Source organism: Psittacula echo (assembly GCF_963264785.1).
Source record: "Psittacula echo genome assembly, chromosome: 2".
Taxonomy (NCBI): domain Eukaryota; kingdom Metazoa; phylum Chordata; class Aves; order Psittaciformes; family Psittacidae; genus Psittacula; species Psittacula echo.
Window position 1 is genome coordinate 46,266,637 of NC_137737.1, and position 27,670 is coordinate 46,294,306.

Here is a 27,670-nt window from a genome sequence, read left to right on the forward strand (position 1 = left end):
CTTATAAATTTTGCTCAAAAGGAAAGTGTGTCACATTTCAGTAGCATTGCAAATATTACCTGTAAGGGTAGAAGCACAGATGCGAGTCTATTTAAATTTTAAAGGGATCTATTTAAAAAACAACATTAAGATTACTAGCTGTAAAGATCAATCAGTTTTCATTGTTGGAAGAATTATACAAATTAGATCCTGGGATGCAACAGAGTCGACTAATTCATGGTACCTTTTTAAGAGCAGGTGTGCAAGTAAGAAAAGAACTCCAACTGCCTCATAAAAAACAGCCTTAAGAAGTACTTTCACCCAAAACATTCTCTCAGAAAACAATAAAATTGGCGTAACACTTAACGAAGTGTGTCCAGTGCACTATGACACTATGAATCAAGCACTGGATTATTTCTTACTTTCATGTGAGAGGGTCTTTTAGTTCCCATTACAATGTACATTTTATTACTGAAAAAAATCATACTTTCACAAAGTCATGCCCTTTGGAGACTTTTAAAAGATGGTATATGACAAAATTCAGAATTTCAACACAAAGAAAAAACATATAGTATTGAAGTAAAATTATTTCCAACAGAACACCTAACAAGAACATTTTCTGGACCAAAACACAATATGCAGAGCAGGAAGAAGAGTTAGAATGGGCAGAGCTGGCATGAAATAACTTCAGAGTTTAAGAGCTTGGCTTCATGGGTATATGAATGCCACTCTACTGAGCTTATATCTATGTACAGGTTAGTTCATGTGCATAATAACTGTCTGGGGGAAAAAAATGCCCTAGTTTGCTTAAAAATAAAACAAAAAGTCAAGTTCACGCTACTGGAGAAATATTTTAATTTGCTGATTTATGATCAGAAGCACTCAGGCACTCAGAAAAACTGTTGCAGAAAGCAGAATCAGCAAGACTTATACACATTAAATAGGACTCTTCTTTTCCCCCTGTATCAGCTTCCAAGTTAAGTCAGTGACACACTATGGAACTAAAGTTTGCAAGGCCAGGATGGATTCCATCACATTTGTTCCCAGTCTGCTAGTGATAACTTAATAGATTCTACAAGACCACACATACATATCCCTAACATAATACTAAAGGTCTTCAAATCCTTTGTAAATCCTCACATCATGCCATCAAATACGTACCATATTAACAGTGCCTTGAAAGTTATATTTACCTACTGAGAATCACATGCATAATGGACACTAGAATGTTCCACCTACAGTCAAGAGTGGAATTAAAATTCAAATCCTAGTAAATCTGAAGCCATCTCAATACACTTATAATTCTTAACAGCTCTTGAATAGGTAAGTTTTGTCTGCTTAAGCTATTACTAGTGGCAACAAAACACATTTGTGATGCAGGAAACAGCAGAAGTATAAAAAAAAACACAGGTTAGTTATGTTTTTATTTATAGACTTGGCTCTAATCATCTAAAAAACAAATAAAAAAAACCCCAAACCAAACAATGTGTAAAACTGATTGCCTGTAAAAGTTTATTAGTTTATGAAGTTCTCAGAAAAGAAATAAGGAGCAATTTTTACACCCTCTGCAATCCCTGTGGTTCAAACATTCACCTGAAAAGAAAGGACCCGAAGAGCACATAACCTTGTCTGAAAGGCTCTTCTAGGAGGGAAATCTGTGTTTTTGCCAAGGTACGTGGCTAAGCTTTGAAACAACCCATGCTGGTTCAACTGGACACTTCAGTACAATGCCATCCTTGTAGAACACGTATGATTATAAGCTATTTCACTGCAGGTTGATTAGCACCAACATATTTGGCACTACAACATCAGAAACAACAGAGGTAGAATATACTAGTAATGGAAGAACAGTAGGAACCATCTTACATAATTACTTCAGTGGCAAGGTGCAGTACACAGAAAAACCTGTTGAGGCATTATTCCTTTTTTTCTTGTGTTCCATCACCATAACCACATTCTCTCCAAAACTGACTCTGGGCACATTCAGCTCTTGCTTTCTAATCAGCATTCTTCAACTTGAACTGCAGATCACTGTAGTAATTTGAAAAGCTTAACAACTCATTTGAAAAGCTTACCTGTATAAACAGTCCATATAGTCTGCCCCTTTGCTATACTCCTCCCAGTATCTGTGATACATAACCAGTACTTGTTCTTCAGCTTCCAGAACTCTCTGTGAAAGAAGGCACACACCCCTCACTAAAATTAGTATGAAAACAGCATACATACATAGACAGTTGTAACAGGATTATCATTTTAGAATATTTATATATATATTTATATATTATATATATTTATATATAAACATATATTTAAATATATTATTATATATTTTTATTAAATATATTATATAATATTTTTATAATTATATTTATAATAAGTTTTATAATATATAATTATATTAAATAGAAATATATTTATATATTTCATATATTATATAATATATTTATATATTATATATAAATATATAATATATATTTTTATATATATTAATATCATTTTAGAATAACAAACACATATTCAAAATTAAAACCACACCTGAGCTTTAAGCAGTCTAAAAATAATATTGTGGCAATGACCAGGAAACAACAAATCTTTATATGACAAATTTTGTAGTATGAAGCACCACACACAAAGGTTTTGGTAAGCCAGCTACAACAGCTTTATTTTACGTTTAAAAAGAACAAACACGACAATGTATTGTTTTCTATTTATCTTTGCAGAAGTACCTGATTGAATAAGCATGGTTCATACTCTCATGCTTGGGGGGATAATTCAAATAACTATTCCCCCACTGACATGGATCAATTTTAAATTCATGCAGCCACCTGCACTCTGGAGGAGTTGCCTAACTGTAACCACTTAAATTCAGTCTTACTGGTTAGACAAGCCCTTATACTTACCAAGAATCCTGGAATAAAATAAGTTTAACAAAGTGCAGATGTGTACAAACTTAAATCTCGTCTGAAGTTCCGTAAATCTAGGCCCAAATCCTTTGGAATTTAAGCAAATCAAAAAGTTGCTGATGTACTGAACTTCTCAAATTATATTCACACTTAAATAAGTTCAACAATTTAAACAAGAACGATCTGTGAAGGAGGATGAGATCCTAGGAATTCAACTAGAATTCTCTCTAGAGTTTGCTCAGGCTCAAGCAGCAAAGAATCCTATGCAAAAAATAAGGTAAGAGAGGAAATCTAGTAGACAACACAGTCAGGAGTGCTTTCCTCCGCAGTATGAATTTTGGAAAGGTTTTCCAAAAATCATCTCAAAGACAAATGGTAGATAGTCAATTAAAAAAAAAAAAAAAAGAATAACGTATGGATGAATGCTTTCTGCTACTTCCCACAGCTTCTACTGTGCTGACATCTGCCTAATCATCATAAGTAAACTCATTCAGCTCACTAAATAAATGAGGAAGAAGATTTTTTTGGCCAACCTGTCATTTTCGTGAACTGATTTAGTTTACCAAAGTGTCAGAGGTATCTCTGGTTTTGCAACCAGTGGAACCAAACGTTAAAATACCCAGTCTATCTTGTCAAATACACAGGTAACTAAGCTCAAAATATAGCATAAAGCCATTAAGCAGTACTATCCAGAGCCTGCAATTCTTCATTCCCTATAGAGACATCAGAGACAGGTGAACATCTTGTTTAAATCTACTTCTCTTTTACTGAAATACCAGGTGACACTGTTCATCCATCCTATACCGTCCAGATAATGAATCATAATTCTGTTGAAATTGGCAGCCTTAGCTGATGAGACAGAAGTTAATTCACAGCGACACAGGTATACAAGTATTGTTATTTGTCATAATACAGTAATTTGACACTACTTCCTTCCCTCACAAGTATTTTTTTTGTTTTATTTCCCACATATTTCAAAAGTTTTCTTTGGTAGACTACATACAACTGGTATCTACAGGAGGTACTTTTACATTGTAACAGACGAACTAGACCACATTTGGAAAACTGGGACATTTCTGTAACTTGATTTGTTATAAGCATTCAAAAGAAAAGAAATAACTTACTTTTCAAGCCAATTAATATTTTGCATAAACCATAATTATTGGCTTAAAAAAAAAGTTATTTCATGTAGCATATAGACATTGTCTACATTGTGTCGTGTGATGTGTGTTGATACATCAGATATACATATATTCCATCTCTGGAACTCTATTATCTGTAATTTAATCTCGTAAAATCTGCATACCTTCATACATACAAAACAAACAAACCCCCCCACTAAAGTCAAAAGAGAACAAACAATACCTACATGTACATCAGTAAGTGTATACATTACCTTGTGCAAATGGCGTACATGATTTTCCAAAAAAATTTTAGTCTCAGTATAAAGTCTCTCTCCAAGAGGCTCAGGATAGGCCACACACAAAGCATAAATGTCTCTGGGCTCAGAGTTAAGGTTTGTATCTGTTTGAAGTGTGAAAACTGATCAACAAAATTTAAGACGTACCAAACCTTTTTTTCCCCTCACATGCTCATTTTAGATTTTTTTTTATTTTTTTAACATTTGAGCACAAAGGATAAAATGGACCGTTTTCTGAAATTAGTGTAAGTCCTGATCTGTGCAGAATCTAGGTTCCTAAGTTTTCAGCATCAATAATAACTTTTAAGTAGTGGAAGGCGAAGGAATGTTAGAGCTAGAATCCTGGAACTTCCGTCAGCCCCATGTTGACATGGCTTCTACAACTTATTTGCCATCTATGAATAAGATAATCGCAAAGTGAAAAAAACAGTTTTCATCCAAAATTCTTCCTCTGAATATGCAGCCAGCGTGAAACTGAGACTCTCTGGATAATGGAAAGAAGCACTCATTAGTTTAAGAGTGTGATTAGTCAACTATGGAGCAAAACAAACCTGAAGTGAAATCGACTTCATGTTTTCCTCCCCCAAGTCTAAAATATTTTATTGTTTCTGCATTTCCCCCCCAGCTCCACAGGTAAAACAATTTTATGGGACACTGGAAATTAAGTCATCACAATGCTAGTGTGGATGCAAAACCTTTGTTTTATTTTTAACCTTTATTACCATTTCAGTAATCCTGTTTAGATCACATCCATGAAAAACAGTTGTACTTGCTCACTTAATTAAGCAGCAGCTTTAGCCTTTAAGGTGGTTTTGTCCCTGAAGTATCTTGCAGAGCTACACCTTTGGTCTGTAAAGCTTATATCAAGTTTTAAAAAAGTTACTTGATACTTTGTCAGGAAAAGAATTTATGATTAAGAACTCTGCTTTCAGAAAAGTCAAGCAAGGATTAAGTCAAGCTCGAGGTGAACAACTGTGGGAAATAAATTAGTTCTGCAAAAATCACTTAAAAACATCAAGCTTATCCACTAAGTTTGAGCATTTTATAAAACCAGCCATGCTGGAAATAATGATTTAGTATGGATTACTTTTTAAGGTAATCTCTTTAATTGAGAGAACACACAAGATCTGCTTTCCTCTAGTCTACCTTAAAAAAGCATATAGCTGTGTAAAAGGAGATAGAAGACATAAGGACAGTTGACAAGTCACCTGCTTCATCTACAGAATAGTGTCAAGCTTTCATCAGACAGTTTTCCCAAGAGCATGTTTCATATTTTATATAGAAGTACTATTCAAAACAGTGAAGATACTGACGTACGACAACTAAATCAAAGAAAGCCTTTATACGGCAACTGGAATCTCAGAGAGCCTAAGCACAGTCTAATTTTGAGTACATTTTTTTCATCCATATAGATCATCTGTACGTGTGTTCTCCTTGGAATGGCAAGAAGTATTAAATGGAAATCCCAACAAATAAAAACAGGCAATAGTCACTGCTTTGTAATGGTGGCTAGCACTGCATTACACCAACTGACAAAGTTATGACCAATATAATAACAAAACAAACTCTTCTATTACTAGTGAAGAATTAAAAAGTTCTCTTAAACAGATTGTAAAGAACAATTGCTTTCCACACATTCCTCCCCTCAAATGAATGCTGTCATTCTAAGGAAGGTCTCTAGTTGAACACATCATCAATACCATTCAGACTGCGAGCCTCTTCACTATGCAAATAAGGTATTTCCGAGAAAGGAAATTCCAAAATTAGAATTTTTTAATATACTCACTAGCAAAGGGGACATGACTTCTTTTTCCTTTTTAGCTCTACAACTACACAATCTGAATCACCAAAACTATTATGGATCTCTGCTACAAGAGCAACTTACTTCAAAGTTAGAACTAACAAACAGTCTTCATCACAACAGCACAAGAAAATAATAATGGCAGCTAATCTGATAAAAGCAGCAAACAAACATCTGAGTTTATCTAGTCTTCAGTTAGGAGTCCAGATGACTCGACTCTTGCAAATTAGTTTTAGTTATAATAACGCTATTTAAGAATGAAAATAATCTTTCTACTCCTCCATGAAGATGCACATCTTCTAAACTTGCCTTTCCTTACTTTAGAGAACAGTCAAGCTCTCTTGCAAATGAAGAAAGCCTAATCTCGTATTCTTCCTTGACATATGACACCCAGTTTCCACACCTCCTGAAATTAAACTAACAGCTTAATCACAGAAGCACTTCCACAGGCACCTGACACATTTTCCTGTATCAAATTATAAAAATCAACACCAGACTCTACTTGCTAGATACTAAGTTTCTCTGGATTCTCTACAAAAAGGAGCTATCATGACTCTCAAAAACACATTACAAAGTAGCTTTGCTACAAAAAGTTCACATTCTTGCTCAATCTGTACTAGTTTGTTAATCTAACAGTATCTTTTGGCCTAGAATCCAAGTCTAAGTGTAGTGTTCAAAATGCTGTAAATCTCTCAACAAAAAGTGGTTGAGGGGAGATGAATTTATCCAGTGATGAATTAAACATCACTGGTATTTTAGTCCATAAACTTAAATCACATTTTTTTCTTTGCTGCTGTTACTTAATAAGATCGGGAAGAAGCCTTTACTGCTCATTAATTTATCTTTAATGGTGAAAGCCATCTGTCCTTCCAGTTTAGCACGTAGTTTTGCAGGGTGATAAAGGTCCAGGAAAGCTGAAGCCAAACTACTGCTTAGGGGCCTTCGCTCTGTCTTGAGAACATCAAAAGCCTTGTGCAATGCAAGTGCTTCAGTAGTTACTATGTGAGGGGCATTACCCAGCAATGAGAAACTGAAGCGACTCCAAACTAAGAACAAAAAACCACCCCAAAACAACAAATTACCATCAATGACAAAATACTGTTTCCAAGCCATAAAAGCTCATAAATACTGTCCTCAGGGTTAAAACAAAATAAATAATCTAGTTAAGACCCTATAACCACAGAAGATCTATTCAAAACCATCTGTTAAGAGCCTAAAGTAGAGGTTTTGGAAAATTTACGTGACTGTTACTCTTCTTCTGTAACAGAATCAAAATTCACTGAGCACTTGAGGACTCATAGTCAGAAAGAATCACAATTATATGAACTTTATTTACTCTTCCTTCTCTTTGGGCTAGTTCTTATGTTAAACATACATGTTTGTAAGTTGCTGGTTCCTCATTGGATCCTTGTAAAATGAGGAATTAGAGGAGGGAGAACAAACATCCAGAAAAATGGAAAAAGCAGCAAGTAACAAAGTTGCATACTTTAAAGATAATTTCATTTTGCAGGATGGCTACCTTCCTCTCTGGATACTGTTTATCTTCTTTATTTGGTTGGTGGAAAACCCAAGACAACAACAGGAAGATGCTGGTGTTCTACCTGTTCAAAAAAGTTCTACTGCTAAAAAGGTAGTTATCAAAGTATAGCTGAACCACCACTCTGTAATCAAGCTTCATCAGCCTCTTAAAGAGCACTCCCTAGCCTAATAAATATTTAGAGGCAATGTCTTGAAAGTTACACAAAGCATTCATAATCATAAAACCAAATTATTGTAAATAGTATCTCAAATAGAGAGACATAACTGCCACTTGTTTACCAGACAATGAAACAACTCCAGAAACACTTTTTTCCTGCAGAGACACTTAAAGGAAATCTGAAGGACAAAGGTGGTTCAAGATGACTCACAGTTTAAATAAAGTGACATATGGTCTTCCAAGGGATCTTTTGCAGATTTTAACTCTTACACAGTTGTGGTTCCCAGCTCATTGCCATTCTAGCATTTCAAGTTTTAGATATAAGCTATATTTAACAATAAAATTACCATCGAAGTAACAAAGAAAACACTATTACAGACAAGTTCTGGGGAAGTAGTGAGGCAAAAAATAGTTCTAGAAGTGGTGCATGCACAGTACAAGCTTCTCACTCCTAGGATTCTATTAGTTTCCATACACCATATGACCTCAGCTATCTCAAGCAGCACAAGAGAAAGCAAACACTTTGTAAAATATACTGCTGCAGACTGAAATAATGATTCTTATCCTTTGTTTCCACACCATTGTTTCAACTAGAGAGAGACTACAAAGATCACGTGGTACTATAAATAACCCATATGAATTTCATTAACACAGTTCAAATAATTTATTAAGCAGCAAGAAAAACTGAGTTAATATGACATCTCTTTAAAATCCCTGTAGTGTTAGGAAACTGATTACTCTGATTAAATTGAATCTAACAGAGAATAGAAAGCTAATAAAGAACAAGATAATGTATTTTTTAAACGTCACATCTTCCTAAAATATATGATTACATTTTCTTTATATATTTAAGCTGGTAAAAGCTTTCACACCTGCTGTATAGAGCTGCCAGTTTCACCAAGTTGTTGAATACTCAGTAAATAGTTTGTGTTAAAACATTAGATTTGGTTACAGGTAGTAGTAGTACTAAACTATCAACATTAAAGCTGCAAGTTACAAGTCACACAAGCTCCTCAGGCCATTCAGCCACAAAGAGTAAGCCAAAAGGCTCTTGCCAGCGCTAAATCAGGCACAGATAGTGCCACTTTCCAAGGAACATAATTAAGAGATGATACCAAGTAAGGTCTTACAAATTACATTCCAAATGATTCTTCCAAGACTGCTTCCCGAGTCTGCTATTGACAAGTGCTCCTTTTCTGATGTTCAATTAACTGGAGTAAATCCCAAAAGCGGCTTAACAGCAGACTTGTGTACAAGGCCTCCACATAAAAATTTCTAAGTGAAACAGTGTGACAAGAGGAATCAATCCAACATCCCATTCAATTATTATTTTAGATTTAAATCTACTTTAGGTGCCCTTCATGAAAGGTTTAGAACTTTAAGCTCTAAAGTTAACCACTTATTAACAGGTTGCACAAGACAATTGCTCACCACCCACTGGCCAATGCCCAGCAATCTGGGCCTTACAGGTAACTCCCCCCAGTTTATATACCCAGCATGATGTGCTGTGGTATGGAATACCCCTTTGGCTAGTGTGGGTCAGGTGTTCTGTCTCTGTTTCCTCCCAACTTCTTGTGCCCCTCGTCACTGGCGGAGCACAAAGCTGAAAAAGTCCTTGATTGGGGTAAGCATTACTGAGCAACAACTAAAAACACTGGTGTGTTATCAGCATTGTTCTCAGACTGAAGCCAAAACACAGCCCTGCACCAGCTACTAAGAAGGAGAAATATAACTGTTACAGCTGAACCCAGGACAAATAGTTACACTTCTTTTAAAATAAGCAGTTCACTGAAACTCAAATCTTGTAAAAAATTACAAGTCCATTTTACACGTCAAATGCAAGCCTTTCACTACAACCGAGGTATAGCTGTGACCTGAATGGCAAGAACATATGATCACAGCTAGAAAGAGTAATAATTTTTAAACACAACTTAGCTCTCAGGAATAGGGGTAATAACAGCAGAGGGAAAGGAAGGTTTTTCTATAAACCCTTGCTACAGAAATGTCTAATATGGTACAGTACATTTGGAAGTGCAGAGAGAGACATCTTTAAACAGAACCTCATCAACCCCCACATCCTCAAATTCAAAGATGTGCATTCTCTGTCTTACATGCTTCCCTTCCTAAGCATATACTTCAGCATATAAGAAAAAAATCATTATCAGAATTGGGGAAATTCAGTACATGTACTTACGTGAACAGCTATAGCAAAAGCTAAGGTTTAGAGCTACTAAAAATGAGTAAAACTCAGACCGATTTATGTTTTACTACCAGCATGATTTTCACATAGAATACTTCCCAAACATACATCACTGCCCATCCCTTTCAACGTATTCACTGACCCACAAGCTTAGTAACAGATAGAACCTTACAAAGAGCTTCTGATCAAGACCATTGAAATTGATAATAACGCAAGCCTACTCCATACTAAACGCATCATGTAAACACATTAAGCCAGATCTTCACTTAAAGGATACGAGAAGCGATCATTCCACGTTGCTCTTTCAACATAGTCCAACATAACAACAGCTTTAATTGTTGTTAGAAGTTTGTTCCATGTTTCATCAAAGTCAACTACTCGTGGTTTCAAGGACATTGTGGGGCTTTAGTGTTAACCTGCAGAAGAATTAAATATGTCAAACACCACTGCACAATAATTTAAAAAGAAGAAAAAAAAACAACTCTTTCCTTTGAAATTTTCAATTTAAACTTTGCACACTGTTGCACTGCCATGATACAGCAACACGAAGAACACCCCCCTCTGCTTCCTCACCATCCGAAATCAAGCTCACAAGCCCTTACTTTAAGCATTATGGAATGGAACATTAATGTTGCATGAATAGCCTATAACATAACACTGACTAATCTAACAACATCATGCCTCATAAAGTTCATTACCTTACCAAGCTGCCCATTTAAGAGTGTCCTATGAAGAAAACAACTTTCCCGTAGATTTTAGTTTGTTCACTTTTATACAAAGATACTTTCAGCTGCATCCAAGAGAATTTTGGGCAGGAACACACTGAGTATGTTACCAGAGTATGTGAATTTACTACTGTCAATTTGTAGCCTACGTTCACCTCAGGCTTTCATGAGACATTTTTAGTGTTACATTTAAAAAGCCACAAAACCCAAAAGCTTTGATCAGGATGGCAAAAAGAAAACACATCTAAACACAGAGCATTATGCTGAGCTTCTGCAGCTTATTGCACTGTGCAGCAGGTCAAATCATAGAATCATAAATGGTGAGTTCTTTCAAAGAAGAAAGAAAATAGAGTATTTTGAATAAATACATCAATATTTTCAAAGAAGAAAGAAAATACAGCTTGAAAATACAGAAACCGTATTAGTAATTTCATATAAAAGATACTGGAAGAGATTTATTGAAGGAAAAACATTAAATTACTGAAATAAAACTAGAAGAAAAGGTACTTTAAAAAGAGAGTTCCCAAGAGACACAACTGTGGAGGCTTCTTCTTTGTTTCTATTTTTCTGTCCTATAAACCTAATCTGGAAGGGATATGGTGTGACATTCCATGCATAATGCAAGTCTAGTTCCTGCTCAGACGCATGACATTGTAAGTGTAAAATAAAGAACTGAAAGAATACTTATATTTCCATTTTAAATAGATGGGCAAGTGACTTCTAACTTGTTTTCCCAAGTTTCCAAGGCCAGAAGGGAAAAACCAGACAGCTAGTGACAAACTTGAGGCACAAGAGGCACACCTCTACAAGGGAAAGGATCAAATGTCATGCTAAAAAGCTATTTAGCAACCAGCTCACTACGCTAACTGCTACTGGCTTTTAATTTTCTCAGACAGATCAGTTTTCTCAAACTGCAGGATACAGAACTTCTCAGTTGAATAAAAAAATCCCCCCAAAACATCAGGTGTAACTTTTACACTGTGGGCATATAATAAAATGCCACCCTGACTAAGCAAGCTTCTTAACTGCTGTGAATTCAGGAACCACGGAGGGTTGTTTTCTTCTGCCTACAACTCACCAATTTCTGTTTAAAATGTAATCAATGTATCACCCAAGCCACACTTGCTTCGATTTCATGAAGAAACTGAGTAGCAACTAACTAGTATCAAGGAAGTGGTATTATCCCAGGTTTTATGAACAGGAAACTTCTTAGAGAAGAACTGAAGCTCAGGAAGTGGTGCACGAACATTTACAGTTCAGTAGGAACATTTATTATGTTTGCAACATGGTTATTACCACTTTCGGAAATAAAAGAAATCTTCAGTCCATGTCAGTACGTCAGTAGCAGCTTACTACACAGAAAATCAGTAAGAACTGACAAATCCAATAGATACCCATCAAAAAGTAAGCTGAAAAACACAAACTGATTTATGTTTCAGAGAAATATGAACCTCAGTAGAAGTAAACAACAGTGGAGCTCACTTCCAGGAGGGGAAAAAGCAAGCCGTAGACTTCCAAAAGCTCTAATACTATTCTTCTGGAAAATACAGGAGTATTTGCAGCTGACCCCAAGAAGAAAATAATCATGGTCCACAAAAATTGTAAGAGTCCTAGTAAATTCTTGTGGTAACGAAGTTATACTTCTTTGAGCATTATGTTATAGGCTGCTCTCTCCAGAACACACCTGATACCTCCAAGGTAAACTAATCATTCAACCACCAATAAGCAAATCTGAGGGGAGCAAGGAAGGGTGAAGAAAAAGTCCTCCCCACCATGCATCACACAGAATCATTAATACCGTGTTTAGTATCATCAAAACCTACTAATACGTAAAGCATTATGCACCCATATACTCACAAAGGTATTTTGGAGTTAAATAGTTTAAGACAGAGCAGGTCGCTATCTGGCATTCTCTTACAGCTTTCACACCAAAATGAATTTAAATTTGTTTTACAGATAAGTTACTGAACACAGTATAACTTTTTCTGCAAGACACTGGGGTTTTGAGGTTGCTGTGCTTCAACGTGTGTCGTGCACAAGCTCACCAGCTTGCAGCATTAAATGTCTTCTACTGGTGCAAGCAACTGCCGTGATAAAAATTACAGCAGAGCAGAATATCTACGCCTATTCAGATTTTATACCATTCAGCGGGTGGAAAGCCATACCACTTTGACAAGCCCTACAGTAACCTGACATTGTTGAAACATATTTACAAGAGAATATCGAGAGGTGTTGCTTCCATCACTTCATTCTTTAAAACATACCACTGTCATACTGAACACATTTGTTCACACAAATAAATGCAGAGCTTTGGCGAGCACCAAAACACTCCCCGAATTACCAGCCTATTTAGACATCTCGCCAAATATTACAAACCAGTGGTGGGTGAACAGCCCAGGGCAGGAGCGCCCATACCACACGTCAACAGCGCTGCCTGCCCCACTCCTTGCCCCCCAGATCCCAGTCCGCCTAGCACCAGCGGAAGCACCCCGCTCCCCACGGCCCCCCGCAAGCCGCGGGCAGGGCACGTGCGCTCCCTCCCTCCCACCCCACCAAAACAAAAGCGAAACTGGCCGAGGGCGCAGCGAGGAGAGACAACCGGCCCCATCGAAGAGGCCGCACCACGCCCTCCCCGCTGGGCCAGGGCACGACCCAGGGGCAGGGCCCGGCCCGCGCCCAGCCGCGGAAGGAGGGCGCTGCCGCTACACCAGCGCCGCCGAAGGACGGGTGCTCGGGGCGGAGCAGCGGACCCTAGCGGAGAGGACCCCGCGGGGCGGCAGGGCCGCCGCGCCCCATGCGCACCCGGCCCAGCCGTCCGCAGCGCACGGGGACCATCGCCTCCCCTTGGGCGCGGGTCTCCCTCCTCTTGGTCCGGCGCCGCTCCCGGCCGGTCCGGACACGGAAGGTTACCTGGCGGCAAGGGGCCAGAGTCCGCGACGCCTGCCCCCCGGCCGGCCTGCCTCGCTCCCTCCCCTGCGGCCGCGGTCCCTGCCCCGTTCTGTCCTCACAGCGCTGCCATTACCCAAGCCACTCGCCCCTCGCGCCCCGCCTCTCCGCCGGCACCGCCACTGCCGGGGGCAGGGTGCGGTGCGGCGGCAGCGGGAAGGATGCGGAGCCTCGCCGCTTCCTCACCCGCCGCGCTGTTGCGCTGCGCACCGCAGTCCCCGGGGTGTCCCCGCCGGCGACGCGATGAACGTGGGGCAACAGGCCCCAACGCACTGTCAGTTTCCGACCCCCGCTCCCCCGCCTGAGGAGAGGGGCTTGGTACAGCCCGCTCTACGGCAAGCACGGGCGGCCTCAATTCCCAGCAGCGGATCACCCTGCGACCGCATGGCGCATGTCCCCGCGCACGCGTTGCTGCCCTGCTGGTGACGGTTCCCCTCCCGCGCATGCGCACTGTCGTCTCTCTTGGACTGGGAGCGGGCAGGATACCGCGCGGCCCGGAATGGGGTTGCGGTGGCTTGGTGGGCAGTTACTTGCAGGCGTGGGGAAGCTGGGCCTTGTGCGGGACACCTCCCCCGGGTGCGGGGTGCCTCCGTCCTCAGGGGGGCGCTTGAGGAGATTCCGGTTCCACAGGAGATGGAGGTGTCCCTGTCCCGCCGAGCAGAGGAAGCAGGAGACAGCCTGCCTCTGGGTCTCCGTGGGGACTTCCGACCACAGTTAACCCACTTCCATCACCTGCTCAAGTGGAAAAGGCCCTTTGCGATGCCGGCGCTATGCGGGGCCAGCTTGTCCCGTCCCGGGCTGTTCACCTGTCTCAGCGGGGCGCCCGCCCACCGCTGTCGTTACCGTCCCGTCAGTTCCTCGGCTGAAAACAGCAACAGGAAAAAGTAAAATCACTGTGGATACGAAGTAGTTTAGTGTCTTCGCGTGCTCTGGACACCCGTGGTTTCCGTGTCAGAGGTGGCCTAGATACGATGATGCAGACACCTTTGGGACTTGCACCAAACCCCGACTAACAGCGATCTGCTGCTCAGAAAGCGCTCCCGATTCAGTCTCATCTCACTTCTTACTCGCAGTAACTAGTCTACTTCCTTCCATTTTGCGGGAAAATGTGGGCCTTTTTCCTGAGCCTTGTCCCAGAGACAAAAGCAGTGTGTGCTTTAAAGCCGTCTTTAGTTTTCATGAGAGAAAGACTGTGGGACAGACAGGTGAGAGAATAGTTCCAAAGTACATCAGAAAACGTGTAAAACCAAGATGTTAAGGGCAAAAGTGTAACAATTTTGTTGATTTACCATGGCTTTGCAAGCTGTTTGGTAATTCCTAAGAGCAGGGGAACCGTCAGATTCCCCAAGCCTGTTTCTTCTCCCCCTCTCCAGATGAACCATAGGTTCTTCTGAAATGCTACAGAAACTCACACTTGAATTTTCTTGTGGCAGCTTCTTGCACCTTACCCTGAAATCCAGATTTCATCTTCTAATGCTCCTGAACCTGTCCATTCTTAAACACTGGAACAACTTTTTAATAACTGTATCCCTTCTGTGGGTAAAGAAAGGTTGCTATTCAGAGATCATCCAACAAACGTCTACTAGATTGCAAAGGAATACGTAGTATCTCCTTAGGCTATTATATCATCTCCTTGCTGTTTTTCTCCTTATGTGCGTGAGTACAGTCATATCACACAAACTACTTTTAAGTACATGCTTTTTATTTCCTTCATAAGGTATCAGTTTCCAGAAAAGTCTTAAAACCAACTCACTATAAATTTAGGTATTTAAATTTGTTTTTCTTCTCTCTTAGGAAGTTCAGATATGTGAGGGAAAGGAAGACAATATGAAAAATAACTGTCACTCAAAATACATCAAATTCAGTATAGTTATTACAAATGTAATTGCTGCATTACTCAAAATATAACACATTTATAATTGTATTTTTTTCCCCTGTTCTTTGGATGTTTTCTGCCAGAGGGAAATCTCTGTTTGATTTCAGCCCACATGTTTGTTTGTTTAATTATGGAAATGCCACACAGCTGCTCTTACAATGCAAGAATTTTCATGCCTCTGTGCTCCTTTACATCCTATTCACGTACACCTTTTTTCCCTTTCCAACTGAAAATAGCAACACTGCAACTCTACAGCTGGTACAGTTAGGTTTTGTTCTAAAAAGTGATTCAGAATTCTTTTAGAGTTCTCCTGTAATTTCTCAACAAACTTCTTCACGCCTGGATGATAGCCAGAGATTTATTTCTACATGTTCATATATAAAACCACTGACTTAAAAATGTTTAACTACCTTTTTGATGCATATTTCTGTATCTTTCTAAAACTATATATAGGTATCAAGTTTATAATTAGGATACTCCAAATTATCTTAATTTGATGTATATTCAAAACGTATCATGTCTAATTGACCTTAAATTTTGACAAAAATAAGAATATTTGAGGCTCTCAGTTTGGCAGTGGTCTCCACATGGACAGTTTTCCAAAATTATGTAATAATCAGGCAATTACATCAGCAGATCATCCAGCCAATCAACTGTTACTGTTCATGAGATCACAAGTCTGAAGTAAGCCCTCTGAAAATCGTGCAGTGTGGATATCAAGTCCTTAACACCAGCAGTTATTTTAGCCAAAGAACATCAAAATGCAAAAGTATAATGTGATAAACACCCAGAATGTTTTCTAGAAATCTCTTCCGCATGCATTCACTGCAGAGATGGTTCAGTATTCTTGCCTTCAAGTAGTGAGCAATATTATGGTGACATCATGTGTTTATTTTTTTTTTTTTCAGTATAAGTATTTGTTTTGCAGTAAGGACATTCTAAAATAGGCTAATTCTGCATCTACAAAGTAGCTTTCTAGAGCTGAGCTAGCCAGTTTGGATCCCCCTTTTATATCAAGAGAAGGAGGCAAGTCATTTACCTCATTTTAGATTTCTACATTAGGATGGGATAAATAACAGCCAAGAGTCTGTTATAAAGGAAACCTGGTGAGACTAGTCCAGATAAACTGCACCTTAAGTGTCTTGGTTTAAAACATTGATAGTATCAACTTTAAATACAACTACAGATGGCTGTTGTGACTATATTTCTTAATAGTGACCAGACTTTAGGACCCTCTAGTACCTGCTGCTAAATATAGCTGGTCCAACTTCGTTCCAGTCAAAGTGGAATAGAATCTTACATTTCATCTTTAAAAAATTGCATTTCAAATTCAGAAGGCATTTGGGACAGGTTTTCTGGAAGTGCCTAAGTGACACAGAAAAATTAATCTGGGCCAGTGGAATGTCAAGGATAAATGGGCTTCTGCAGCATTTCACTGAAAAATCAAAAGCATGTTTATGTGAAAGGTGTTACATAAAACCTATGTATATTAAGGAGGTTGTCCAGAAACATCTCTGCATCAATATTTATATTTTATTAAAACTAAAAAAAGGATCCATTTATAGTATACAGTTTAAGTATCCACAGAGACAGAGTTTTCTGGAAAACAGGCATTTATTTTGGGAAGCTCTCCATTGTTCAGATTACTCAAAACTCGTATCAAAGTAACTGCTTTTCCAAACCCTTGCCCATTTAATTTCCAGTGCTTTCAGTTTTTTTCCTTTAAGCCTTAATAATTTTCTCTGGGTTTTAATTAGTTTTATTAACTTGTCCTAGACATTTCAAACACCATTTCAGCTGCCTCTATTTTCAATGAAAAAACCTTTCTTTTTCTATTTTGCTGGTTATAACTTCTGTTTGCTGGGTCTGTGTGTCTGCAACTTTCAGCTTTTGATTGCTTGTTATTTTCTGCAAGAAATGTTAGATTGTGTCTGTGGCACTTGTTTTTGTAGGACTGAAGGCTCTTTTTAGTGGTAGCATTAGCAACAAGCTTGTAAAATTAAGCTCTTAGAAATTAAGATATATGCTGGCACATTAAGTTACACTATTTAATCCTGTTGTGCAAATGTATGAATTGTACAAAACTCTATCAGATACCAGAAGTATTGGTACAGTGAAGAACTGGAGACAGTGAATATCCACAGTTTCCACAGACTTTACATTAGATACCAAATCCTTACCTCTTCTGCACACTCCGTTCTATAAGGAGCCACGATTAAGAAAACAATTAGGAAGAAGAACATGAACATTCATTATTGCTTTTTACATAAGGCATTTAAAAATTATTGTCTGATTTAAATGTTTTTAGGAAAGAACAATTTCTAAGTCCCCAAATTTTGTAAAATCTGCACATGCTTTTCATCAAGTTTCTTTGACAAGGCTGCCCAGAGAATTACCACCTGAAAACACACAATGAGGTATTGCAGGAGCTGGAAATGAGCAAACTGTGAGTTCTACTGTTTGTGCTGCAGAAGTCAGCCTGTTGCTCCCACACCACTGACTCCATATCCAAAAGAACAGAGAGGTTCTCCTACAGTCCATAAAGAAATAATTCCAATGCATCTGCTCAGAGCATTAGAGCATGTGCACCAGTGCTTTACTTGAGTGGATACATGATATATGCATAGGTTTCATTCAGTGCTGGCTCTACAGTGAGCCTGCTGTTGCTTGATGAAATACAGATGTTGGTGCAGTGAATTAAGGCTGCTGTGCAGAGAGGCACAAAAAATACCAGCTAAGAAAGTTGCCATTTGACAGAGTTTAATCAATTAATGGAGTGTTCAGCAACCTTAGCCATGTCTTGCCACATTTCTTGATGACATCAGCTGTCCAGACCTACTTTAAATCCTGCTTAACCTGGGTTTAGTGTTACCTGTTGGCAAGCTGTTACCTTGGCTAGCAGAGCTAAGGTGGGTGTCACAGGTGGAAACTCTAGAAGTTGTTGTAGGGTGGTCCTATGGTGAGGTAAATTCCTATTGATTCTTTGTCAGGTGTCGACTACAGGAATGAGCTACACAGGTTCATTTGCAGTACATTCATATGCCACCTTAAAACTCTGCCACCATGAATACAAATCTAACATTTCTATGCTACATCTGCTATCACGTCTCGTCATTGTTCTAAATAGTGTTGAAGTATTTCCTGAAATCCTCCTTTGTTTATATGATTTGTTTGCTGTTATCTGATACTCTTGTTTCTTTGTCTGTATTAACTTGTTTTCTTTTCTCTTACATAATATATATTTTTTTTGGCAAGAGCTGTCTATTTTATTTATGTTTATGCTACATCTAACACTGTGTTATTCTGGTCTAAAATTAGGAATCCCACAGGCCTCTGATAACACAAACACTATATGAAACACACCATCCATTATATGACCTACTGCTTTGTTTAAAACCTGTTTTACTGAGTGCAATTGGAACTGACAGTAAATAGTCCACATGCCCCACCACCACCATTTCATTTGCAGATGCCTTCTGTGTTACTACCTGCTTCTGATTTCAAATCCCATTTTTACAGTAACAGATCCTTTAGTCCTTTTTCATGCAGAAAAAGAGAGTATTTGCTGGATTCTGAGCAAGTTATTTGTCCCTCCTTCCATTGCAACTACACCCTTTAGTTTGTGCACAGGGTTTAGGCTGGATTATTTATGTTATATTAAAATTTCATTAAATGAATCAGTCTACATTATCGGTGCAGATAATATTACAGTAATTTCAAAATATTTTTTATAAGAACAAGATAAATGAAAGCAGGGATGAACCTTTATTTCATTACAGCTATTTTTAATCCAGACTTTTAATGTGGCTGTTTGTCACTTTTATGTGTGATGTACAAAATATAAGTGTAAATTGAATGTAGCTTTTGTGATTATAAAAATCAGATAGTAATAAAGTAGCTTTAGTATTTGTAGCTTTAATTTTTTTAAGTTTATGAAAAATTCAAATGCTATGATCATTTTATCTGCTTAAACGCCTTTAATTCTTAGAAACAGAAGCCCACTGCAATCATGTCCACTAGATGGCAGTGCCGAATATATAATATAAATAAATGAATATCAATAGCCGTTTAAGAGTTTAAACTTGCTCACCCTACACAAAAGATAGCAAAATCTACATCTTTTTTTGTTTATGATATAGGAAAATAAACAGAAGCCGAGGTCTCCCAAAAAACATCCATTATTTGCCAATCAACCACTTAGTTCAGCTACCAGATTTGTTCTGTCCTACCCCAGGACCTGAGATTGCTTGGGAATAAAAAACCAACCAAACAAGCAAGCAAACAAACAAACCAAAACAAAAACCACCAGTGTAATTTTTTCCTTCATTATGAAAAAGGGGCACCAACTTACTTTCCTGTCCTTGTAGCTAGGTATACTTAAAATGCTTGTATATACAAGCAAACCTAGATAATTTTCTTTTCTCATGTTTTTTGCCCCAAAAAATCTTGCTAAAAAAACCTGCTCTGTAACGTTATTGACAAGTAAAATTGTGTATTTAGAACTTGTATTTAAAGATCAGTGACTTGTAAAACTTTTACAATGCAGTACCTGAATCTAAATGATTCTACTTAGAGGACTTTTCAGATCTAAAACAGCTTTATATTTGAGGTGTCAAAATAGTAAAAGCTTTGTATCTTTTATTTGTTGCATTACAAGGTTGGATATCCTTCCTGTTCAGTTACTGTATAAATGCAGACAGCTTAGGTTGTTATGGGCTGGTTGAATTAGGTATAATAATTTACTAACAAACAAGTAATCGGGCATCTAAAAGGTTTCAGTGTTCCTATTTATCACGTTGCTAATCTAAGCAAACTTGGAAAAAAAAAAATAAAAGAGCTTAAGAGCATCAGTGAAGCTCTTGCGTAATTTTTTTCTTGACCTGCTGAAAATGGAGGAGTCCTGGCTGGGTCATTACCCAGCTGAGTTTGGATTAATTCTTGGGGTTTTGCTTTCAGGGTTTTCATTTGAATATGAAACTGCTCCTGGAACTTACTATAGTACATAAACTACTAGGTTTAATTTTTCATGCTTTACCTTATATGCATGAAATCCCAAAGATACTATGTGCTACAAAAGTGTGGTAACAGAGTTGAGTACACAGAACTGTTAAAACATTATGTATCATTTCTGTCTGCTGCATTAAGAAACAAAAGATCCACATGAGGGCACCGTATGCAGTAGGAGAGTCAGCAAGTTCCACAGCAAGTTATTTCACCTGTACCTATTCATGAATAAGAAATACATTTGTTTACCCTATCAGCAGTGAACCAAACAAAACACTACAACCAATATTATTCTAAACTCCTTTCCCTTTAATTCAGAAACTGCGTAATTGCCTTGATTCAATCCCCTTTTTTAGCAGTATGACCACTTTTAATAAAAATTTCATAAATCATGTGCACCATAGTAAAAGCATATTAAAAATAATATTAAAATAGTCCTTACAAGGAGATTCTGGTAACAAAATGGAAAAGTATTGCTCAACAGATGCTGTGAGAGGAAGAAGTCTGCTTCTATTTGCTAGGCACAGTGGTTTGGAGAAAATAGTCACTGCAATAAATCTTGAGTAGTTCTACCACTGTACTGAAAATGCAAACCCCCACATACTGCTCTTTGACATCGGGGGGGGGGGGGGGTATATCTAAATACACACAGATGGAAGAAAATGTTTCTAGTCAGTGATTGCGCAAACATTAGTGGCAATGAGTCTTAGACAAAACAACTTAGCTTTGAGACTAGGTTGAATTTGCAGAGCTGTTGTTTTCAGGGGAAAAAAAAGGAAAAAGAGCAAGTAATATCTGCCTTCACTAAAGTATGATAAATAGAAAACATCTACTACCCCTTTCTGAAACATTTTCCAAATTAAACTAGACATCAGTCTACTGAAAGTTCCATCAGGTTTGTTGTTTTGGTTTTTTTTTTATTTGAGAAATGAATTTATAATTATTTGTCTCTCAAATAGTTCAGTAAAACACATTTTTCACACCTACCAGAGACTGAAACCTCCTGTAAAGTGCAGAAGTGGTAGATGAATAGAATGAGAAAAAACAGTACATAAGTAAGCCATCTGGCAAAATAGCATCATCAAGGAGATGGATCAGTTGAGCTAGCATTTGATGGAAGAGATTTACTTTTCAGGAAAATTATGTTGCTTTAGCCACTTAGTTGTATTATTGGTAGATTAAGAACTAATAGCTCTTAACATGAAAAAAATATAAAAGCTCTGTCACAGACATTGTCAAAAGCCTGATAATCTCCTGTTACACTGAATACTAATCCATTTAATTGTTTTCCACTTGTATATTTTCCTTCTCTTTATAGCTTCCAGACACCTTTACTTTTTATCTAGTATACTCCATTTCATAGAGTGGTTTGGGTTGGACAGGACCTTAAGATCATCCAGTTCCAATCCTCCTGCCACAGGCAGGGACACCTTCCACTAGATCAGGTTGCTCCAAGCCCCATCCAACCTGGCCTTGAACACTGCCAGGGAAATAGAACAGCTGTTTAGAAAGTGAGATCAGTTAATATTCATAACTACAAAATAATATTTTATACAAACCTTATACTTAACATCTCTATAAACAGTAATAAACTGTAAACAGCTATGAATACTGTTAAGTACATATTAAGTTCATGTTATGACAAAACTGTTATACAGCAGAGGAAATGAGAAAATTTCATGCAATAGATCTCAGTTGCCATTCTCTTTTTCTGCTGCAGGAGAAATATCATCATGAATGTATCCTGAACTCAGCAGTCAAATCTTTAAGCATTTCAGTCACTAAACACTGTTAGCTAGCCAGAATACGATTTTTCCACTATAATAATTTCTCTCATTAAATAAGTAAGCAACAAATGAGTACACAGCGATTCAGAGAATGTCAAGTTATTTGCCAGACTATGAGTTTCCCCATGGATTTCTTTGTTCTGCCTCCAGTGTGCAGGGGAACAACAGTGCTGGAGACCTGACATAGGAATGGTAGATGAGAAAACTGACACTGTGAATTGTGTAAATCTCTTTCTTATAAAGCTTTTCTTACAAATATCACACCAAATATCTAACTACACATTCACAAATCATTTTAGTCATTTGTGGTGTTGTTCCAGCAGTGATTAATAATGTGGCCACAGTTTAGCTGCTAGTGTACTCTGGTTTACTTTGACATGTTTTGGTACATCAGTAAGGACCCCTCCTTTCAAATTACAGGACATACCAGATAGTAGCATATCACTTGGGATTCCTGTATAGTATTTATAAAATTAGATCTCTAATTACAAAACCAAAAAAAAAAAAAAAAAAATTAAATAAATTCCCCCTCCTAACAGACCATATGAAAAGTTGTATTGTAGACTGTATGTCTGTGCTTTGGGGTGAAACTATTGTAGCATTACTGCAAGATATTATCCAAAATCAAATCACTACCAACCAAAGAAAATCCAAATAATGATATTTTAAAAAATTGAACTAGATTAGTACTTGATACCCCCTTCAACAATAATAACCTTCAAGCCATTGAAATAAAGATACCCTATTATTTACATTGCGTGTTATATGTATGGCAGTGTCGAGCTAGCAGAGGTGCTGGAAGGTCTCACAGCTGTTAGGCAAGACTTCTTACTAAGCTGTACCTGGGACTCCTCAAAGCTATCCCTTCCTGTGCTTTTGGCTTCTGCAACCCACAAAAGTCAAGGTGATACCTTAGCACACCACTCATTTACACAGTATCGATTTTCAGAGGTTCCAGTGATTGCAGTAGCAAAAAATAAAAGGATCAGTAACTTGCTGATACTCATTCAGTCACTCCATCTTACTTCCATCTTAGTTTAGAAAAGGAAACAACTAAATAATTATAATCCTACAGATGTGTGACATTTTAAAAATACCTATATACATTTGAAAAAAAAATCCAAAATTATTTACAAAGCTTTTACCTTTTATAATATTATTCAATATTTGCCTTTTTAAGGGTGTTTCTATTTGTAAGCCAACAGAAATGTATATTTTTCTGTCATTGCTAGCTGTTTATAAAAAAAGAACAGGTAAAATAAGTTATAATTCATATCTTTATATTCATTACAGTATTTTATAGTTTATCTTTATTACAGTGTGCTTCTTCCCTAGTCTGCTGTGTGTTTCAGACAGATCAGGATTCTGTTGCAGCATGAAGGTATTGGTTACTTCTGACTTTCATCACACTTACAAGATAAGTTATGAAAACTGTGGCTGTGTGTTGACTGCACTTTCCTGTGACTGGTCTACAACTTCTGCAATTGTCCTTCTATCCTTTTAGAGGCAATGAAAAGGTGGAGGTAGAGTTATTTAATGACCAGCTAAAGCTTGAGTGGTCCGTAAAGAAATCTGTGGGGCAATTATTTTATTGTAATTCAGTCTCTTCTAGGATCATATACTCAGTAAGGAATTCATTTATGACATATGACAACAATTACAAACATGCAATCTTTAAGGAGACAAAGATGTAGACATCAAATACCAAATTGCTTAAGTGCAGAAAACCATAATGCTCTTAGAAAAGCCTAGCGCATTCATTAAGCATTATGTTAGGCTATATTTACTGGAAATATTTCAGCTAAGCATTCAGTGGGAATTATTTCTGGCATAATAAATGACCTATAAGTTATCATTTTCTTCATATAAATAGCATTTAGGGCATTTCAGACATAATTTGATAAATTAGACATAAGATTTTGATAAATTAGACATAAAGATTTTTCTTTAACCTAAGTTAGATTTCATCCTTCCTAAGTGTTCAGGATGCGTAGGTGTGGAATGGATGAAGAGTCATATGTAACACACCAAATGGCTCTGGGATGAAAAAAAATCACAGAACAAACGTTTCAACGTCAGTCAAGATGGCAATGCTGAGAGCATTGCTATAGTGCATAATCAAAGCAAAACCAGTAACTGCCAGTATTATTTCAAATAGAATGCCAGTATATTTTTCTGTCAGTTTAACCTATATTAATTTCAAATGTCTCAATTCTAATTGAAAATAGATTAGCAAACCATATATAAGTAGCATATCCCTTTTCCTGTTTGCTTATCCCATGACAATCTATGAATTTTTTTTACAAGAAAACTACATAGGTGTTTCTTAAGATTACAACTGAAATGCACCAAGTTCTTTTAACCCTATTGCTTTAAAAAATCTATTCAAGATAGCTGTGAAGATCCAGTGTGTAAACCAGTTTTCTGAAGATGACATAGATGGCATTCATATTGATGTAACATGCACTGGTGAAGTGTTTCTGTTCTCTGCTAAGAGAATCATGTTTCTTTTTGTGTCAATGTCAACTGAAGTTGTTCCAACTCCCTGCCTATATATTACACTCATCCTTCCCCTCAGTTGACGTATTACTTCTCTCAGTGTGATGATGCAGCGGGTATGACTTAAGCCCTGACATAGGTTGAAAGAAACTTTCTTTCTTGATATATTGTATCTAACTGGAATGACTTCCCCTGACAGGGTTCTGGCCCAAGCGGTGGTGTCAATGTGTCTGGGAATGAGGTGCCAGAGGCAAATGGGGAGGCTACTGAAATTGACATTGCTCTTTCAGTTTCACTTTTCTTTACAGAACTTCTGACCTTGCTCACCAAGGCAAGAAACCCTAAACCAGTTAAAAAGTAACTGCTACTGAACCCTTAGATACTTCTTTGAACCTGCAGGACATATCAACAGGTTGGACATTTCAGTTTAGACAGAGAAGATGACCCTGGGTAGTCATTCTGATGGCAGCAAAGCGCCTGGATTTCAAACCTCTGTTCTGAGCCATCTTATGTAAATCATGGCAATCATAAAGAATCCTGACCTGTGCAGTCATCTTATAGATTGTGTTTGGTCTTAGTGTTTGAAATTAAGTTGGTTCATATCAGGGACTGATACCAATTTAATTAGAACCCATTTTAGGTAAAGTGATGCACTTCTGTAGCAAAGTTGTTTTGGCCTCAGCTAACAAATATAGAACCACAACTCTGCCACAGCCAGAATGCAACACTTCCTCTTCACTGCCCTCCTCTTCCAGCCCATCACCTTCAAGAAGCTGTATCAAGAGCTGAAGCTGATCAGTTGTCTTTATACCATCGAGGACTAAATCCCTTTCCAGTTCACTCACTCCTCTGACACACTTTATTAAGTTATCAGAGAAACAAGAAGTAAACAGTAATGCATTTGTAGTTAAACATTTCAAAGCTGCTTATGATTTACTTCAAAACTAATAGAAAAGAACTACTTTGCCAAATCCACACTGTAAGAGTTCAATCAAAATTCTCAGCTTGTTTATAAATAATTCATTCCAGGGATTTCCTTTATTTACCACACTCATTCAAAATTTAGTCCTCTTTGTAATCAGACTTATATCTTTAAAAACATTTGTGAGGTCCTACCATTATCAAAACCACTACTTTTGGCTTTTTGAGTATACTAAGCAAAGATGGAATTTATTCCAAAGGCTTCAGCAGTTATTCTCAGTAATTTTAGACTTACCTGCTCATTTGATTATCTTATTGTTCTATCAAATATTTTCTAATTGACCAGAGGTTTTGTAGAAAAGCACTTTGTTTGATGAACGGGCATGTTGTACCTAATGGGTTAGTTGTCAAATCAAAAGGTTATTAATCATGGGAAGAAAAACTCCTATTTAAACCCCTGCACACACACATAAAGTATATGCAACAAACAAAAGGAGGGAAGCAGAACTGAAAACAGGAAGGTGGTGTTGTTCAATATTTCAACAAAGGAAATGTAGGATGAAAACTGAAAACTTGCGTATTAGGGACATGAAAAATATTGTATTCTTTGCACTACATTGAGATTCTGATTGTGTTAAATAACTTCTGAGTCAAATTAACAAACAAATGCTTAAAGGCAAAAACCTTTACTTTTTTTTTTTTTTTTTTTTTTAATACAGGAAATCAATAACCAGGTTCTCTTCATTCTATGACTAAGACCTGCACAGATCCTAACACACCAACCTACACCAATCCTGACACACACATCCTCCAATTCTTCAATCACAATGAGTCATGTGAAATTAACTTTGTTTTTTCATTCTTATTTAGCACACTATTGAATAGCTTCTCACAGAAAGAAAAAAAAAAAAGTACAAATGGGTAAATACGTAACTTCAGAATGTAAGCGGAACAATGTTAGACACACAATCTAAAATATACGGCTGTATAATTCCTTCTGACACTGCTTTGTGAGGTACTGAAAAGCAGTAGAACATACGATATTAAAACACCACTTGTAAGAGAGTCTAGGGCACAAGCGTTTATGGCATTTAATATTATTAAAACTGAGAATATGGGCTTTACACTTCCTGGAACGAGAAACGCTCAAACATATAGTACAAACCAAACATGACTCATGACATTTGAATGTATCCGGTAGCAGCGAGTGGGGAAATAACGCGCACAGCTCCCGTTGGTTATCCCTTGACAATTTCTGATTTATTTAGCAGAATAAACACAAAACACAGTGTCAATACGCAGTATTCCGAATGACTGCTGCATGGGACGTGCTTTCAGTAACCAGAAGTTATAAATGAGCTGTGGGCACTGGTTCCGCGGACGGTTGTCCCACCGCCCGGCTGCTGGCCGCTCCCTCCGCCTTGTACCTCACGCCAAGGAGACACCAGCAGCCTGCGCGGCGCCCCCTTTCCCGGGGACAGCTCGGGGAAAGCGCCGGCCTCACCTCGGATGTGCCCTGCGAGGCGGCCGCCCGCCCTTATCGGGACAGAGAGCGGCCGGCACCGCGCCTCTGCTATCGCACAGCTGGAGTGCGAGCCCCATCTATGGAGCGGTGTCGCTGAGGGCACACGGCCCGTCCCGAGCCGAGGCAGTCCGGCGCCCGCGGCTGTTACCCGGCTCCACACAACCTGCCTAACCTGCCCACCAAACTACACCCCCCCCCAGCCCAGCCCAGCCCCCAGCTGACCCGCCCTTCCCCCACACCGGACAGCTCATCCCGCCCCCCAGCCAATGAGAGGCGCCGCCGGCAGCCTCGCGGTGGCTGTTGGCCAGCGCGCCAACCGTTGGTCGCCCTGCAGCCAATCGTCGGCCCGCCTGAGCCCCGGCCCCTCCTCCTTCCGCGGCCGCTGGGG

General features: G+C 38.3%; 1 protein-coding gene across 4 annotated transcripts in view; it reads right to left on the reverse strand.

Annotated features, from left to right (window-relative positions):
* Nucleotides 1–13,914, reverse strand: part of CUL2 (cullin 2) — a 52,056-nt gene extending 38,142 nt beyond the window's left edge. For 2 of the 4 annotated variants that reach the window (XM_080610281.1, XM_080610282.1), the window contains exons 1-3: nt 10,277–10,761; nt 4,279–4,381; nt 2,055–2,149 (exon numbers count right to left, since the gene is read on the reverse strand). In XM_080610281.1, coding sequence (XP_080466407.1) covers nt 2,055–2,149; nt 4,279–4,381; nt 10,277–10,395 — 317 coding nt within the window. In that variant the 5' untranslated portion in view covers nt 10,396–10,761. Of the gene's footprint in view, nt 1–2,054; nt 2,150–4,278; nt 4,382–10,276; nt 10,762–13,634; nt 13,736–13,856 lie in introns of those variants that run through there. The other 2 variants (XM_080610279.1, XM_080610280.1) reach the window with 2 other exon arrangements.
* Between the last annotated feature and the right edge of the window lie 13,756 nt (nt 13,915–27,670).